The sequence below is a fragment of the Pleurodeles waltl genome, chromosome 1_2 (assembly GCF_031143425.1).
Source record: "Pleurodeles waltl isolate 20211129_DDA chromosome 1_2, aPleWal1.hap1.20221129, whole genome shotgun sequence".
NCBI classification, from domain to species: domain Eukaryota; kingdom Metazoa; phylum Chordata; class Amphibia; order Caudata; family Salamandridae; genus Pleurodeles; species Pleurodeles waltl.
In genome coordinates this window covers 705,219,602-705,234,561 of record NC_090437.1, presented here as the reverse complement: position 1 = coordinate 705,234,561, position 14,960 = coordinate 705,219,602, and the positions used below count along the sequence as shown (strand labels likewise).

The following is a 14,960-nucleotide window of genomic DNA, read 5'->3' as shown; positions in this document are numbered from 1 at the left end:
CAGACTAAGCTAAACTCCTGATTCCCAGTAAAACTAAATAGGATCCACTACAGTCAAGTCTGCCATATAAAGATTAAAAATCAAGAGTGGATGAATGTGACACTGTACATTTTACATTTAATTTAATTTGCACAAATTACTGTAAAGGAATCTAATTTAAAGGGAGCAACTCGGTGTCATATTTTATGCTGTGAGATCAGCCACAGTAAACATAGATCGACTAAGCCAAAAACGGTATAAAATCAATGAAACAGCAACATATGGCTTCTATCTGTAGTAGCTTTGCTCCTTGGGCTGCGTATGGCAGGATACAGCACTGTTTTGCCTGTCAAGGCTACCTTTCTGAATTCAGTTTGACCTCAAAGAATTAGGTTAATGAATTCCATCTGTAGCTCATAATGACCTAAAAGGCTATTTACAAACGTTTTTGCAGACAAACTTAAAAGGCTATTAACCTGTACTCTGATAGGATAACTTGGGAAACGTTAAAGGTTTTGGTACAAGATGTCTGTCTCTCCGCCATTTACCCTAAGCAATTAATGAAAAAATACCAATCAGGTTAAATGGAATAATAGTTTTGCACACCAGATTGGACCTCCAGGACTATATGGCAGTCCCATCTAGTTCAATGGCATTTTATGAGGCTGATTTTTGAATTAACAATGACATATGCTTGGGTGAATCAGAGAGAACAAAAGTAGGAAATGTGTAAGTCTGCTCACTATTTGGCAAAATATTATTTTACAAAGAAACAGTCATACCAGTTGTCTTGGCAGTTGCCACTATCATATGAGCAACAGGTCCCTCAAAATTAGCATCCAAATAATACCTGTCTCTTTTCTAGCAATATCATAAAATGTAAACACCTGCATATTAATTTGAAAGACCGTTTTTAAGCTTAATGAAGATCCCATATTTTTATTGTATTGGAAACATAAATGCCTTATGTGTTTGTCTATAAAACAATTACATTTTGACATAACACAATGAAAGTAATAAATACTAAGTTATTATAATTCTTTGTCACACTTATTTTACATTCCCGCACATTAAACTGCAAACAATGTTGCCCATATCATCAATCCTTATAGGAATTCGTCTTAAAATCAACATTACCAACTGCTCCCACAATGTACTCTACATTAACTGTTTCACTTTATGCACACATTGTATAATAAAAATCTCGTATGACTTTCAGAACCCTCATCAATATTTTCAATCTAAATTTACTTTTTCTTACAACAGGTCAGTATTTCAATCTGTATAGATCCAAGACCAATGATTTATAGAGTTGTGATCAAACCACGTCAAATGTGTTTGAGATGCAAATGTACTTGATTTATCAGTGTCCTTTAACCAGAAACACAGCCTAAGCTGTATCGTCTGCTTTGTGTTCCAATAATACATTATAAAAATACTTACAGAAATGTATATATACAGCAACTTATTCTCAGCCTTCGTCATCCACTTATCTATTCAAGAGTCACATTTTTCTATTGCCCACCACAGCATATAGCAAAGGGGAAAAGGGTCGGCCCACTTTTAGCCACTGCCTATCTTCATTGTGAGTGACAGCACTTCCCTTGTTCACATGGGCACATCATCCTAAAAACTCCATTTGCACATACGAGCATTTGCCTAAAAAGTAGCCCACTTCAGTACCAGGGCTAATTGGCAAATATCAATTTCCAATGTTATTTATTTCGCAAATATATACACTTCAAAACATTATATGACTATTTTATTTGTTTTATACTTTTAATGACTAATGCATACTTTTAATGACTAATGCATATGTTTGTGAAAGAAAATCCAAAGGCTTTCGAAGCCAATAATATTGGCTTTTCCAATGCTTTTTAATGATGCTGTCCGTCACTTTGAGCCAGCAGTGGTTGATCACAGTGGGAGTGCCACTGTAAATGTGCGTAAACATTCATTATAGTCTGTCCTTTGAGATATAGCTCAGGTCCAGCTTCTCAAAAAGTAAAAGAAAATCAACCACCAAGGATTATTTTGGTAGCTTCCTTGATCTGGAATGCCAGACCTAATTTCCCAACATACGATGGTCTTTTACTGGGGCAAATAACAGCAGTAAATGCCCTGGCATACCTAATCTTGAAATGCTAAAGTTTGCACTGATGTCATAAGGTATGAAAACTTTCTGAAAATGTGTTAGTGTGAGAGATGCTCAGCAGAGCACCCCGTTCCAGGGTGGCAGCCGCACTTTGGAAATGTACTAATAATCATTATCTGCTCTAGCGAACTGATCAATTGCAGTTGCCAGCACAGCTTTAGACATCAGTGTATCAAGCTGAAAATGGAACATTATACTGCCCACACGCAAAGATTTTTCACCCTGTCCAACTATGTATCTTAAGTAGTTCAGGTCTGGGTCCTTACACAAAGGAGAGTGGTAATGGAAAATCCTCAATTTCTGAATTAACATCGAAATCTACTGGAGAATCCACCATTAGATGTTGCTCTATAACAAGAAATGAATGGTGTAGAATATCCCACTTTGAGTTCTACTTTGAGCATTTAAAACACAATTTTAAATAAGGCCCATAGTGTTTAGTCTTGTTAGGCCGAATTTGAAAACAAATTCAAACATTTTCTTCAGTTGGGTTACACCTTTATGTAGAAATAATTTCCTACAGTCTTGGAATTCACAAAGAATTCTAAGAGTTGCCCTGATTATTGCAAATTCCCCGTACTAGTTTGATATCATTTAGAGCTTTAGAATTGCTGTAGGTGTACATTCCTGAAGGTAAAATGTATTGCATACATGGATTGGGACCTGTTAACTTGTTCCTTTGTTACCCCAAGAGAAAATTATTCACTACACCAATTTTATCAATATTCCTCCATTTTCCAACCCTAAAAATGTATTTACTCCAGTCTTACAATGGAATGAATTTTAGAGTGTTTTCAAGGAGGGAAACTATCTGCAACCGTTTTTGGAATCGCCACAAATTAGTTACTCACTCAGGAATGGCTAAAAGTGTTCAAGTTCAAGTTTTGAGAATATCAAAGTGAACTGTATGCATATTTACTCTGCTGTTCGCACACCTGAGAGTCACTTAGGTGCTCAAAGAATGTTTGTGAATCAGGCCCACAAAGGGTGTCTCTGCCGGCATACACACTTTGGTTGTGGGAAAAAGTTCATCATGACTTATAGGCAAAGCTTTAAGTGCCACCAATCATGACTTACTATTTTTTATATAATGTGAGCTGAAGCAGGGTACGGATAGCTACACAGTTTGGCCCAACCTTTTTGTGTAAAGATAACAGCTAAAAAAGAAAAGCAACTAGGGAATACGTAAACAAAAACGTCACCAAACAGCCTCTTGTGAAGAACTTTCATGCGCATCTGTGGAATTCATTTTTGATCTAGAGAGTCACTAGTGTAATGCAGTTGCTTTTGGTTCAATATCTGTCTCCTGCTGTATGTTTCACTGCTGAAATCCTCACCATGGCTTATTTTTAAGGGAATCAAGAAAGGCATGCATCTTAACGCGATAGCAGCGGATTCATCTTACTTTCCCATCGTGGTTAGGGCAGGAGAGGGGCTTCCCTGCAGCAACCGCTGTCACCGTCTCCAAGATGGACGACTCCTCGGAGCTGTTGTCTGGACTGCGCTGCAGCACATCCATCAGGTTGGTGATAAAGAAGTTGCTCTGCAGCGCAGAAACCCCTCTCTCTGGCAGGATGGAGGTCCGGCGGCACACGGGGCACGAGAGAGTTAAGCTGTGAGCTGGAATGTAGTTTTGCAAGCACCTGTTGGATGGAAATGTAAATAAGCCATCAGATAGGAAGCACAATAGCCTATTCTAAATGTGTTAATCTATTACGAGCTCTGTAATGCACTATTTAAAAAACCTAAAGATATATTTTGCTATAACTCAAACACTGTTATTTTCCTGAAAAAATCCCGCTTTGCAAATAAATCGAATTTGAACACGTGCAGTTTTATAAATTAACTGATTTGTAGCTGAGGCAACGAAACCATTTTTAATGCACTGTATAGATGAATTCATGATTTCTGTCAGGCACATGCCGTCTTTTACAAAGGAAAAATGGCTTCTTCTAGGAAATGTTTTCTGGAGGTCACTGTGTTACTGTTCTTATTAACAAAGCTATCAAATTACCACAAATTATGCTAACTAATGGCTGAGATTGAGTTGTATTAAAATTACAGTCCACTTGAGCGCTTTAACCTTTTCCTGAAAATAATTCACTCTCTATATGAAAGATCAATGCTACAAATATATTGATCTACTTGAACTTAAATTATTAGTTCAACTTCAATTAACGGCATATAGGTAGGGGATGTTAAATTATGTTAACTTTTTTAAGGCACTTCTACACCGCAGTGGGTTTTGTAGCACTTAGAAAAAGGGGCAAATTATCAGAGCTACCAGAGTTTGTAGCAAGTACATTATAAATGTATTTATATATGTACTACCCCTGACAAGGCATTGAAGCACCTTTCGTGGCAAGAAGTACACTGCTCCAGAACCCATGATTAGTAATTAGTAGGTACAATTTTTGTTTTGGATTTCTCTTGTGTTAGTTGTTTTAGGATTGCGCTCTTGATTTCTTGTGTGTTTAGTGGGGTTTGGGGTAGGGACAGAATGATAGGCGTGGATTTGTAAAGGGCAAGTAGTTAATTGCATTGTAAGTAATGGTTGTGTGTGTTTGTTGGGTGGCATGATTTAACAAGCATTTGCAATGTAATGGGTCTCGCATTTGCTCGAGATAGAGCAATTAGCGTCGTAAGTTCCTAAATGGACTATTCTTACCTCATAAATTGAAAATGAAAAGTAAAACAGTTGACAGACGCAAACCAATTCAAAGTGCCACGGCTGCCACGAGTGTGAGAGTTATTGGCTACCTGCATGAATGTCTAGAAAAGATAGCGGCTGGGATGAAAGGCAAACTGAAACCGTTTGACAAATCTTCATGAAATTGTACCAAAAAAGTCCTCTCTAGAATCTTGTTGTGCATGGAAAGTTTCGGGGTGATCCGTCAAGCGGGGGCCAGGAAAAAGGGGGTGTCAAAAAAGTGCATTTCCCATTTTAATTCCCATAGGGATTTTGAACACGACTACAGCCAGAACCGCTGGACAGAAGTACACCAAATTTGACAGGAAAGTAGCTCTTGGTCCAGAACGAGTGCTTTTAGTCATTTGGTGCAAATCTATTCAGTAGTTCAGGAGAAATTAAAGGAAAACCATATCTGTATATCTAGGTTCGCTACTAATTCGCAAACACTGATGATCTCATGCAGAGATCTGATTTGCTGCCACTTCTTCAACCAGGAAGTGTCGGCAGTCATTTTGAGGTGTGGCTTCACAAGGACACCTCCCGCCAAGGCTAAATAGGATTTTTTGTAAACAATTTGTTGCAAAAATTGTGCACAATTTTTGCTGTGATTTTTTGGGTAAAAAGCAGGCATGGTCTCTTGTGCTTGCTTCTATTTTTTAGCCCCCGGTGGGCCAGGTCCCGGGGGCATTATGGAAAAATAAGTGCGGGGTGCATGAGGCTCCCCTTCTAGGGCTTATCAAAGCCCCTGGTACCGCCACCTTCCTGGGGCACTGTATATTATGTATGTGGGGGTGCCCGTGTCTCCCCCCTCAGCCTCGTGGACTACCACCTCCCCGGGCACAAATAAAATAATGTAGGGGGGACCTTCGCGACCCCGGGACCGCCACCTCCCCGGGGCAATCCATACAATGTATGAGTGCCTCAGGGACATGCCCTAAGGTAATTATAACTCGAGCCTTTGCCATGCACTGTTAATTATCCCACATACTGCAACACTCATGACATCTCTGATAACATCATTGATAATATCAATGTAATATTTGCACTAAAATTTTTGAGGAGAAAACTGTGCATGGTGGGAGCAAGAGTTATAGTTACCTTAGGGCATGAGTTATAGTTACTTGAGATAACTCTAACTATAAAAGCTGAATTTCTATGGTTTTATATGTTTAAAATGTGAGCCTAACTATAATGTCCCTGTAACCTTTGGTTTTTTAAGTGAATTTCTATGTTATTTTTAATTCTGTTCCTTAACTATAACGTCCCTGTAACCTTTGTTTTTTTCAGTGAAAAAAAATAAAAAAATATAAATAAATATGTATATATATTCTCCACACTATATTCTCCACACACACAAATGTGATTGCTAGATAAAGTTTGGTTTACTCGATGATTAAACCCCACTATAAAAATACCAATATGTACATTGAAGCGGCAACATTTACATGGTCTGCTGTTCACATTTATTAGGTGCTATGCTTTTATAATTTCAAACAACTGTAATTAACTTATATATTCACAAATATACACATCTCAATTATTGTGGTTATTAGTAGCAGGCGTAACTATATATGCACGTGTATTTACATAGGCGCAGCAATTTTGACATGGTCTGATACACAAATGTAAAATTATTAAAGGCACACGTCTTAATACAAGCATATAATCAAATTAGTCCACACTTTCTGTAGAGTCCATTTCAAATCACTGTTGTTCCAAATTAGATGTCCATGAAGCAATAACAGCCAAAAATCACTCCGGAAATCCGGTACTTCAATAAGTATCTTTAATTCATTCCATCAGTCTTCAGATATGCAGTTCAATTCCAACAGCCAACACGTGTTTCGTCTTTGGGATTGTGTCACCATGACTTCCTCAGGGCATCCGTACAATATTGTCTAATTCCATCCGATGTGAGAAAATTATATTCACATAACTCGTAATCTGTTTTTTCAAAGAGCCACTTACCTGTCACAAACGTGCTACCATCTCGTGTACAACACACTACCATCTTCTGCACAATGGTGACATATGTATGTATGTATGTAAATACACGTGCATATATAGTTATGCCTGCTACTAATAACCACAATAATTGAGATGTGTATATTTGTGAATATACTGTATAAGTTAATTACAGTTGTTTGGCCTCAACAGAAGAGTCAGTGGTTCACTGGAATACTGCATGCTCCCCTTCATGTTCTCTTAAACAAGTAACATCTCCTATTCTTTTAAGGAACACAGGCTGTTCTAAAAAAGCTTATCCTTTGGAAATGTTGTCGCAGTGATTGAGCCATTCTTAACCAATTGGAAAAGAGCTGAAATAGTGATGTGTCTAATTAATATTCAATAGGCATTCTGTTCTTTGATCCCCTTCAAATACTACACTAATATCCTTCCCAGTGATCATAACATACTCAGTAAAGAAATCCACCAACAATAATGAATAAATCTTCTTAAGACAAATGAACACAGTCAGGTATAACATTAACCTGACAAAGACTCAGGCTTAGAACAATACACACCACTCATCTTTTTTCACTTAAGCATTTCTCCCACCCTCTATTATTCCATCACTGGCCAGTATCATAAATTCACTAAAGACAATCACCTAAGATAACAACATTCTTTCCTCATTAAACATCAAATCACTTGCGGCAACCACCAACCTCCTAGACATTTTCAACTCCTCGCTCTTGACAGGTACCTTCTCTGTTTCCTTAAACAAAGATGACGTCATAGCCCTTCTCCAAAGACGCCACCACATGCCAGTATCCATGCCAAACTAAGGCCCCATCACTCACTTCCCCATCCTACAGAAAATGCTCACTAGACAGTTTCAAGAAGATCTTCACATAGAAGAACAACTCCAATCCTATCTGGAGGTGTTCCACCTACATTGCACCATGTAGGTGGCAGACAATACTATCTGAGGATTAGTGGGGATGTTGAACCCCCCTGCTTCTTGATATACATTTACCTTTCAGCAGCCTTCAACACCAGCAAACGTATGCCACTTTTAGAGAAAAAATACTCTCACATGAGTATCACAGAAACCATATTGCAGTAGCTCACGTTATGACTCTCTGCTAGGAAATAATTTCTCTGAATTAACCCAGACTCCTTACTTTCTTCATCATGTGCCACATCCCTGTAATATTTACTATCTACATGAAGTCACTGAAAACATTACTTAGAGCATACATCAATGACCTTTGCCAGTATGCCTATGGCTCACAAATGTACCTCGGATTATCATCAGTCAGAGACATATGACCCTAAATCACGTCATGACAACATTCAAACCTGGATATCTACTGTTTACCTCAAATTCAACCAAGCCAACAATAACACACTCCAAGCTCAAGTTATGGCATGACTCAATAACATGAACCTTGTATACTTCACCCTTTGATGCTTAACCTGCACCATAACCTTAGACTTTTACTTTAACTCTTGCCAATCCTTCAAGAATCATGTGAAGAAAAAGATTAATCTGTGCAATTCCAGTTCAACTTACTCTGCAAGCTCAAGCTCTTTTATTTTCTCACATGTAGATTGGACAACGCACTACTTACTTGTCTTCCAAACACCAACCTAATGACAATAAAAGCTAAACTGCATGCAGTAATTCACCTGATCATCAACCAATAACACATGTACAAGCTTCAGCGGCTAACAATAAAGGGTATTTTGCATGGCTCAGCTCTGGATGGAACAGATATATGATGTTCTTGTTTTGACATATGCAACTAACTTTCAAGATTTCAGCTGTGGTAGGAAGAGCACATTGTTGTTACACATATAATAAACTCACATTTCTTTGCTATGTCAGATCACTTGAGTCCCAGCAGTACCACAGATTCCTTTCTGAGAGGAGTGCTTGTCTCTTGCCTATTACCAAATGTCAGTGAAATGTCCAAGTTCCTGTTTACAACCCTTCTGAAGTGGTGGGGTGGTCACTAATGGTAATCCTGCATATAGCGATCATGATTGTATTTGGTCTTGACTGCAAAAGTGTTAATATATGATAGTACTTCTTGGTCACTCACTTTTATTAGAAGATGTCACTCTAGAAAAAAATTGAGAACCCTGCCTGGAACTTTTATCAGCAAGGACTGTTTCACTGATGGTTCTCAATGAAGTGATCTTTCCTTTTGACATCGCTTATGATCACTTCTTGCTTTAGTGAACTCAGCTCCACAAATTGTTCAGAGTGTGAGGGTAACTTTATTCAGATGAACAAACCTCCACCCTTGTAATGAACATGTTCGCTCAAGACCAGCAAGCTAGACTCTTAATGAGAACTATAATAAGCATCTGCTATAATCATGACCAGACTAAGCTGATAAAACAGTGAGGACGATTTTTTCCATTGGTTCTCCTAGTGTTTTAGCGGCAACATTTGTTATTATTTATATGTCCCTTAAGGTTTGTATCTATTGTTTGCATTAGATTGTGGGTGTTGTCTCTTGCCCAGCCCAATACTCCTCTAGTGGGGTTATGCCATGACCTGCAAAAGCTACCTACAGGATGGGCTAAGAGTGCTTCTAGTTGCATTGTCGGACCCATGGTAGCTGGTATGCTGGATATAGGTTTTTGGGGTTGCCCAGGCATAGCCAATTAAGGCTTTCTCTTTCCCCCCTCTACTAACACAGTAACTTCCATTCACTTTCTCTGGAACTGTTTTCAACAGACAAAATCTGGATCACTATTTGGAGTTCTGGCAAATGCAAAATCTGAGTGGTGCTTAGTTCACTCTTGGCACCACTAGAAGACATAAACATAAATCTTCAATGGAATTGGCAACATTTTCAGAGAATGATGGCCTTGCAGCCACTGATATGGTTTTCCTGTTTGTTGACAGACACTGCTAATGCACAGCTAACAAATCATTACTTTCTACAGAGTTCGGGGCTCACTTCTGTACGCCCAAGAAATCAATGCACATTAGGCTAATAACCTTTAGTGTTTTGGACCTCATCTATCCAAGAAAAATATCCCAACTTGGACACACAAAAAGAATAGCAATATTTGTGTTACCAGCCAGTAACAATCACAGTAGTGGCCAACACACTGTGACCTTCTTGTGCTCAGTAAGCATTCATTGCAACAAAATATGAGTCTAACAAACACCTCAAGTTACATTACATCACTGGCCAGATATAACCAATGCATCACAGAGTCTGTACTCTTAAAGAAACCTTCAGATATAGCCTCTACTGAAAGATTTTTTTGTCCCAATCCCTGATTCATGTCCGCACTCTGTCCAATTCAAGGCTTAGGCCTCCATGCGGTAATTCTGCAGCTTGCCACAGATTTGCCAAAACCCAACATCTCATCAGCTACGGACAGGCTGCCTTGTCATTACTTCAGCACCATATGTTAGTAAGTTATGCTCTTGCTGCTTAGGTTGGATCATCATGTTGCAGCCTCAAACACATAAGGCGAAAACAGCTCTTCATCCCTTTGAGCTTGATCAAATATGTACCTATTCTGGTTGGGTTGCAATAATTGCATACACAAGTGTTTCTCTGGAAGGCACTTTGCTGAAAGTGCTACATAATTAACCGACTACTCTAATACTTCTTATCCAATGAAAAGCATCCTATCTAACACGAGGACTGCATGAGAGTCACCAATACCCAATCTACAAGCAATCTTACTTTGGCGCTTGGCAAAAAGCTTCGACTGCCTCCAATTTCTTTATAGTCAGGTCTCTTTCTTAAGTTCACTCTCTGTTAACCTTCTGTCATTGCTGTCACAAGTAGATCAAGAAGTCACACATGTTCTTCAATGTCTATTGTGTGTTTCAAAACTTCACCAATACCTATAGAATAGTATCTCCACCCCCTAACATACTTCAAGGTGGCAGTAAGGAAATAACACACTCCACTATTAAACAACTCAAGCTTACCTTTCACAGAAAGTATGCAGACAGGGTAGAACTTTGGGATTGTTGTAGCGGTCCAGGCATATACTGCAGATCAGAAACTGTTTGTCAATCTGACGCACCACAGGACTTGGGATGTTGGTACCTTCACTGGCCATCCTAGACCACTGACATGAGGGTCACGATCCCTTTCACCGTACACACTAACAAAGAAAAATATAAAAGAAGACATAGGTTAAGAATTGTAATAACTACAAAGCAGATATGAGGCAATTTTCATTTCACGGTTCTACTGTAACTTCCAATAGTGATTCCTATGAACTAAAAGAATAAAACTGCCACATCATACATAGGTATTTTAGGTCTACCCTACAGAAAAAGACCAACGTCCTGATCACAACCTTGGCAGATGGGATATTCCGTCACAAACAAGACGGATATCCCGCCCGCTGTTTTACAAGTTCCATAGGATATAATGGAACTTGTAATATGGCGGATAGGATATCCGTCATGTTTGTGATGGAGTATCCCATCTGCGAAGGTCGTAATCAGGCACCAAGTGTGTAAGGGTACAAAAGAGAGAATGAGAGACAGGATGTTCAGAAGATGTACTTATTTCTCCTTCAAGTCTCTGTATACCTCTATAAAGATGGACTCTGTGTTATACAGCAAACTAATGTCTCTCTCCATCTCTTGGTGTGTTTGTAATCAGCAAGCATAGTGATCCGATATAACATGTCAAACTATGTAGAAGCTAAGTGTAATGGGATCTGCAGGTTGAAATTCCACATGGCCAAATGTTATCCAAGCACATTAGCTGAAGCAAAGTTGGTTTCCTGGTCTGGAGTAACTTCACAAGTTGTGATTCCTAGTTATTTTAACTGGTGTCACGTGCTTACCAGTGTACACAAGTAGAGCACTGGGCCAGCTTGAATAACAGAGGCAGGATGACACACCAGCCTCCCCATGTATTGTCCTAACACACCTACATGCCATTGTGGGCATTCTTCACACTGCTCCGTTTGTTTTATAAACACCATCTTCCACAAAAGGGAAAGCAGAGTGCTGAGGACTACACAGTGTTCACCTCGACGACTCTGGCCTCCCAACACTACTAGGTTCATAGAAGAAACATCAAAGTTTGGAATTATGCCCCTTTCAGTCTGTGCCTTGGGCACAATTAATCAGGAGGTGCATGCACAAAGTCAACTGTTATAACTTTTACTATACTCTTGGGGTGATAATGATATTTGTCCAATTGTGAAATTAAGAAACTATTTCTCATATTATAAATGACAACGTTTTGTGTGTCTGTGTGTGCACTTGTGATATTTGTCATCATTGTGATCAGAACTTTACCATGATAGAGTTATAGTCTTGATAAAAAATGGTGTTGCAAATATCTCCCAAATGTGCCACAAAATACTGTCACCCACAACAGAAAAAAACACTGTACCAGAGAATAAGCTCTAATGGATAACCATGCCAGATATAAGAAGTGTGTATAATTGTTTCACGTCATTGATCTCAGGTGGTTAAACCAATGCAGTTTGTTCTAGTGAGTAAACCCATTGTTCAATGATATGCCTCCACCTCGTGGTGCAATGGTAAATATGACCATGTGTGATTTTCTCACTTATAAGTTGCACATGTACTGTACATGTCTGAGTGTGTCTAACTTTTATGTGTCCGCCTTGTGTTCCTTTATAGGAGTGGAGCACAGTAGGGTGACAGATGGGTCTTCTAGCCCTGAAGAATTTGCCAAAAAGTTTCTCCCTGGCAATGCAACATGCCGCTCTTGAGCCTAGGGGTTACACTTTAAATAATGTATTTTGGACCCTGTGGGCTAATTTTTAGAGTATGGTTTAGAAAGTGAGGGTTAAACTCTCTTTTTGTGTGGAGCTCATTATATACAGCAGGAGTATAGAGGTATAGAAATTTAACCTGAGCAATTAAACTACATTCATTTATAGGCACATGCAGGCCGGGTAGGGTCTCGGGTCGAGTTAAAAAAGTGCCAATGATGATAAAAAGATGCTAGTTGGTAGCACTACCCTACAGGCTTCTGGTGGTTGTTCCCATGAAGCATTATGTTTTACACTTTTTTTCTGTTTCTGTCCATTGACACTGTACGGTTCTTTACATCAGTGGTTCCCAACCTGTGGTCCGGGGACCTCTGTGGGTCCGCAAAGCCTCCTCAGGGGGTTTGCAACTGCTTAGAAAATTAAATTATTTAACAGATCAGGTCCCCAGCTTTCAGTAATGACTCAGTGGGGGGTCTCTGGGTTCCAATAAAGATTCAGTGGGGCTCCCCGGGCTCCAGTAATGATAAAGAGGGGGGTCCACAGAAGTCAAAAGGTTGGGAACCACTGCTTTACATGGTATCCCCCCCCTCATTGTTACTATTCTGAAGCAGGGTGGGAAGGGCTCTTACATTTGGAAACTACCTGAGAAAGCGTATAACAACGTAACATTTTTATGGGGTGTTGGAGACTGTAGGTTTTTTGGTTTGTGAAGCTCTGATGGCTGCTAATTGGAAGAGCAACCAGACGGCTGTGAATAAAAAAGGTCTTGCTTTTATTGAAGCAGTGGGAGGGTGTAAGGAATGGGAAGTGGTGACGGTGCTCTAGGGCACAGTAATGTTCACATAAAACCTCTGTCTCTGTCTCTTACTCGTGAGGAGCAGACATACTTCTACTCTTAGCTTTCTAAGACACATGTAATTCAAGAGACGCAAATCTACATGCACCGCACAAGCACCCGTGTCTACAGCATGAACTTATGCTGCTACATCTGACTAGTGAAAATAGCTCTTGCGGGTGGAATGCGTATTACCATTGGAACCCAGATCCATTATTCAGAGTGTAGTTTCTCTATTACAGCCATATGCACCAATACGGGGAGTGACACAAAAGTGACAAAGTAAATATGCATTGTATCCGACAATCAGCAGGTCAATCACCCATCCTACCACCATATTTAGGTTGTGACAAGCGCAGACACCATTTCCAGTATCTTACCATTATTTTATTTACATCCATATTTAACTAAGTTATGACAGCCGGCTCCAAAGCAGGTTCACGCCAGGCCTCAAGTTGTTTTGTGTGCATACAGGATTGCATAGCTTTCCTGGAGGCTTGCAAGCATGCTTTGAATGTCTCATGTGACTGACGCTTTGCTCACATACAAATGTCTGTGGTCATTCCTTTAGATTAAAATGCTGGTAGATAATGTAAATCATACAGTCACAATAGTTTACCCCCCTTGCATAAAAGCGTTGTGTACAGCCATAAAATTACCAAAAAAGTAAATAGTCCAATGAAAATAAATGTAAATGTAATGAACAGCATCTTAGCATGTTCCATCGCCTTTTAATTGGTTTATTTGGGCTATGAATTAGACAAGAAGCAGCCCGGCAATGTAACATCCGGACTGTCATTAACAAGTCAATATAAGTAAAGAAGGCAACATAAATAAAACCCTGCTGTGAGCTGTTAAGTGAGTTCGATCTGGCGATAAAGTTGTGTAACTCTTAGGTTTTGATTTTTCAATTACGAGTAGGCCAGTGAGTTGGCCGGGGGGTACTGAGGTGTTTACTGCACCCCGTAAATATAGACATTGAGGTATATACTGGATACAGGAAGCAGATCCTCTTCTCAGTTTAGTCAGAAAACCAGGCACAACAATCGGACTTATGTATCAACAGCCCCAAATTGTGCACTAGTTAATGTGATAATTAACGAATCCCCAACTTTTACGTGCCTTATTTTGGAACGTAAAACTCGACAAAATGTATTTGGGTAAATGAACAGTGAAAAGGAAAAACATGGACTTATGTACCTTACAAAACCAAACTTGGAAGTCATACTTCAATGCCCTCCAAAACACAAGACTAGTGGTTTGGTTGACTGAGGTCTGTATGGTTACTTCCCAGTTTTCCATTTTTATTGATTTTTAAAGATAAATACAGACAGAAATCATTGTGTTTCCAATCTGTATTTCTTTTTAAAAGCAGAAAAATACAGAAATTTGGGATTCTGTTGATTGACTCTCCATGCTGCCATTAATGAATGCCATGTCAATAGCAATGCAGATTGACAGCATGGGGAGTTTAAAAACGTTATGAGATTTCCTTAGATGACTACATAACAACATATATTTATGCTATAACGCTAATATTTTCATACAGGCATATTTTATTTTATTATATTTGTCTGCGCAATAAGCTAAAACCTGACAGT

At 39.2% G+C, this 14,960-nt stretch overlaps 1 protein-coding gene across 3 annotated transcripts in view; it reads right to left on the bottom strand.

Annotated features, from left to right (window-relative positions):
- The window catches only part of TRIM2 (tripartite motif containing 2), a 299,587-nt gene that overhangs the window by 119,633 nt on the left and 164,994 nt on the right, over positions 1-14,960 (bottom strand). For all 3 annotated transcript variants that reach the window (XM_069242786.1, XM_069242794.1, XM_069242776.1), the window contains exons 2-3: positions 10,744-10,922; positions 3,540-3,777 (exon numbers count right to left, since the gene is read on the bottom strand). In XM_069242786.1, coding sequence (XP_069098887.1) covers positions 3,540-3,777; positions 10,744-10,877 — 372 coding nt within the window. In that variant the 5' untranslated portion in view covers positions 10,878-10,922. The remainder of the gene's footprint in view (positions 1-3,539; positions 3,778-10,743; positions 10,923-14,960) is intronic.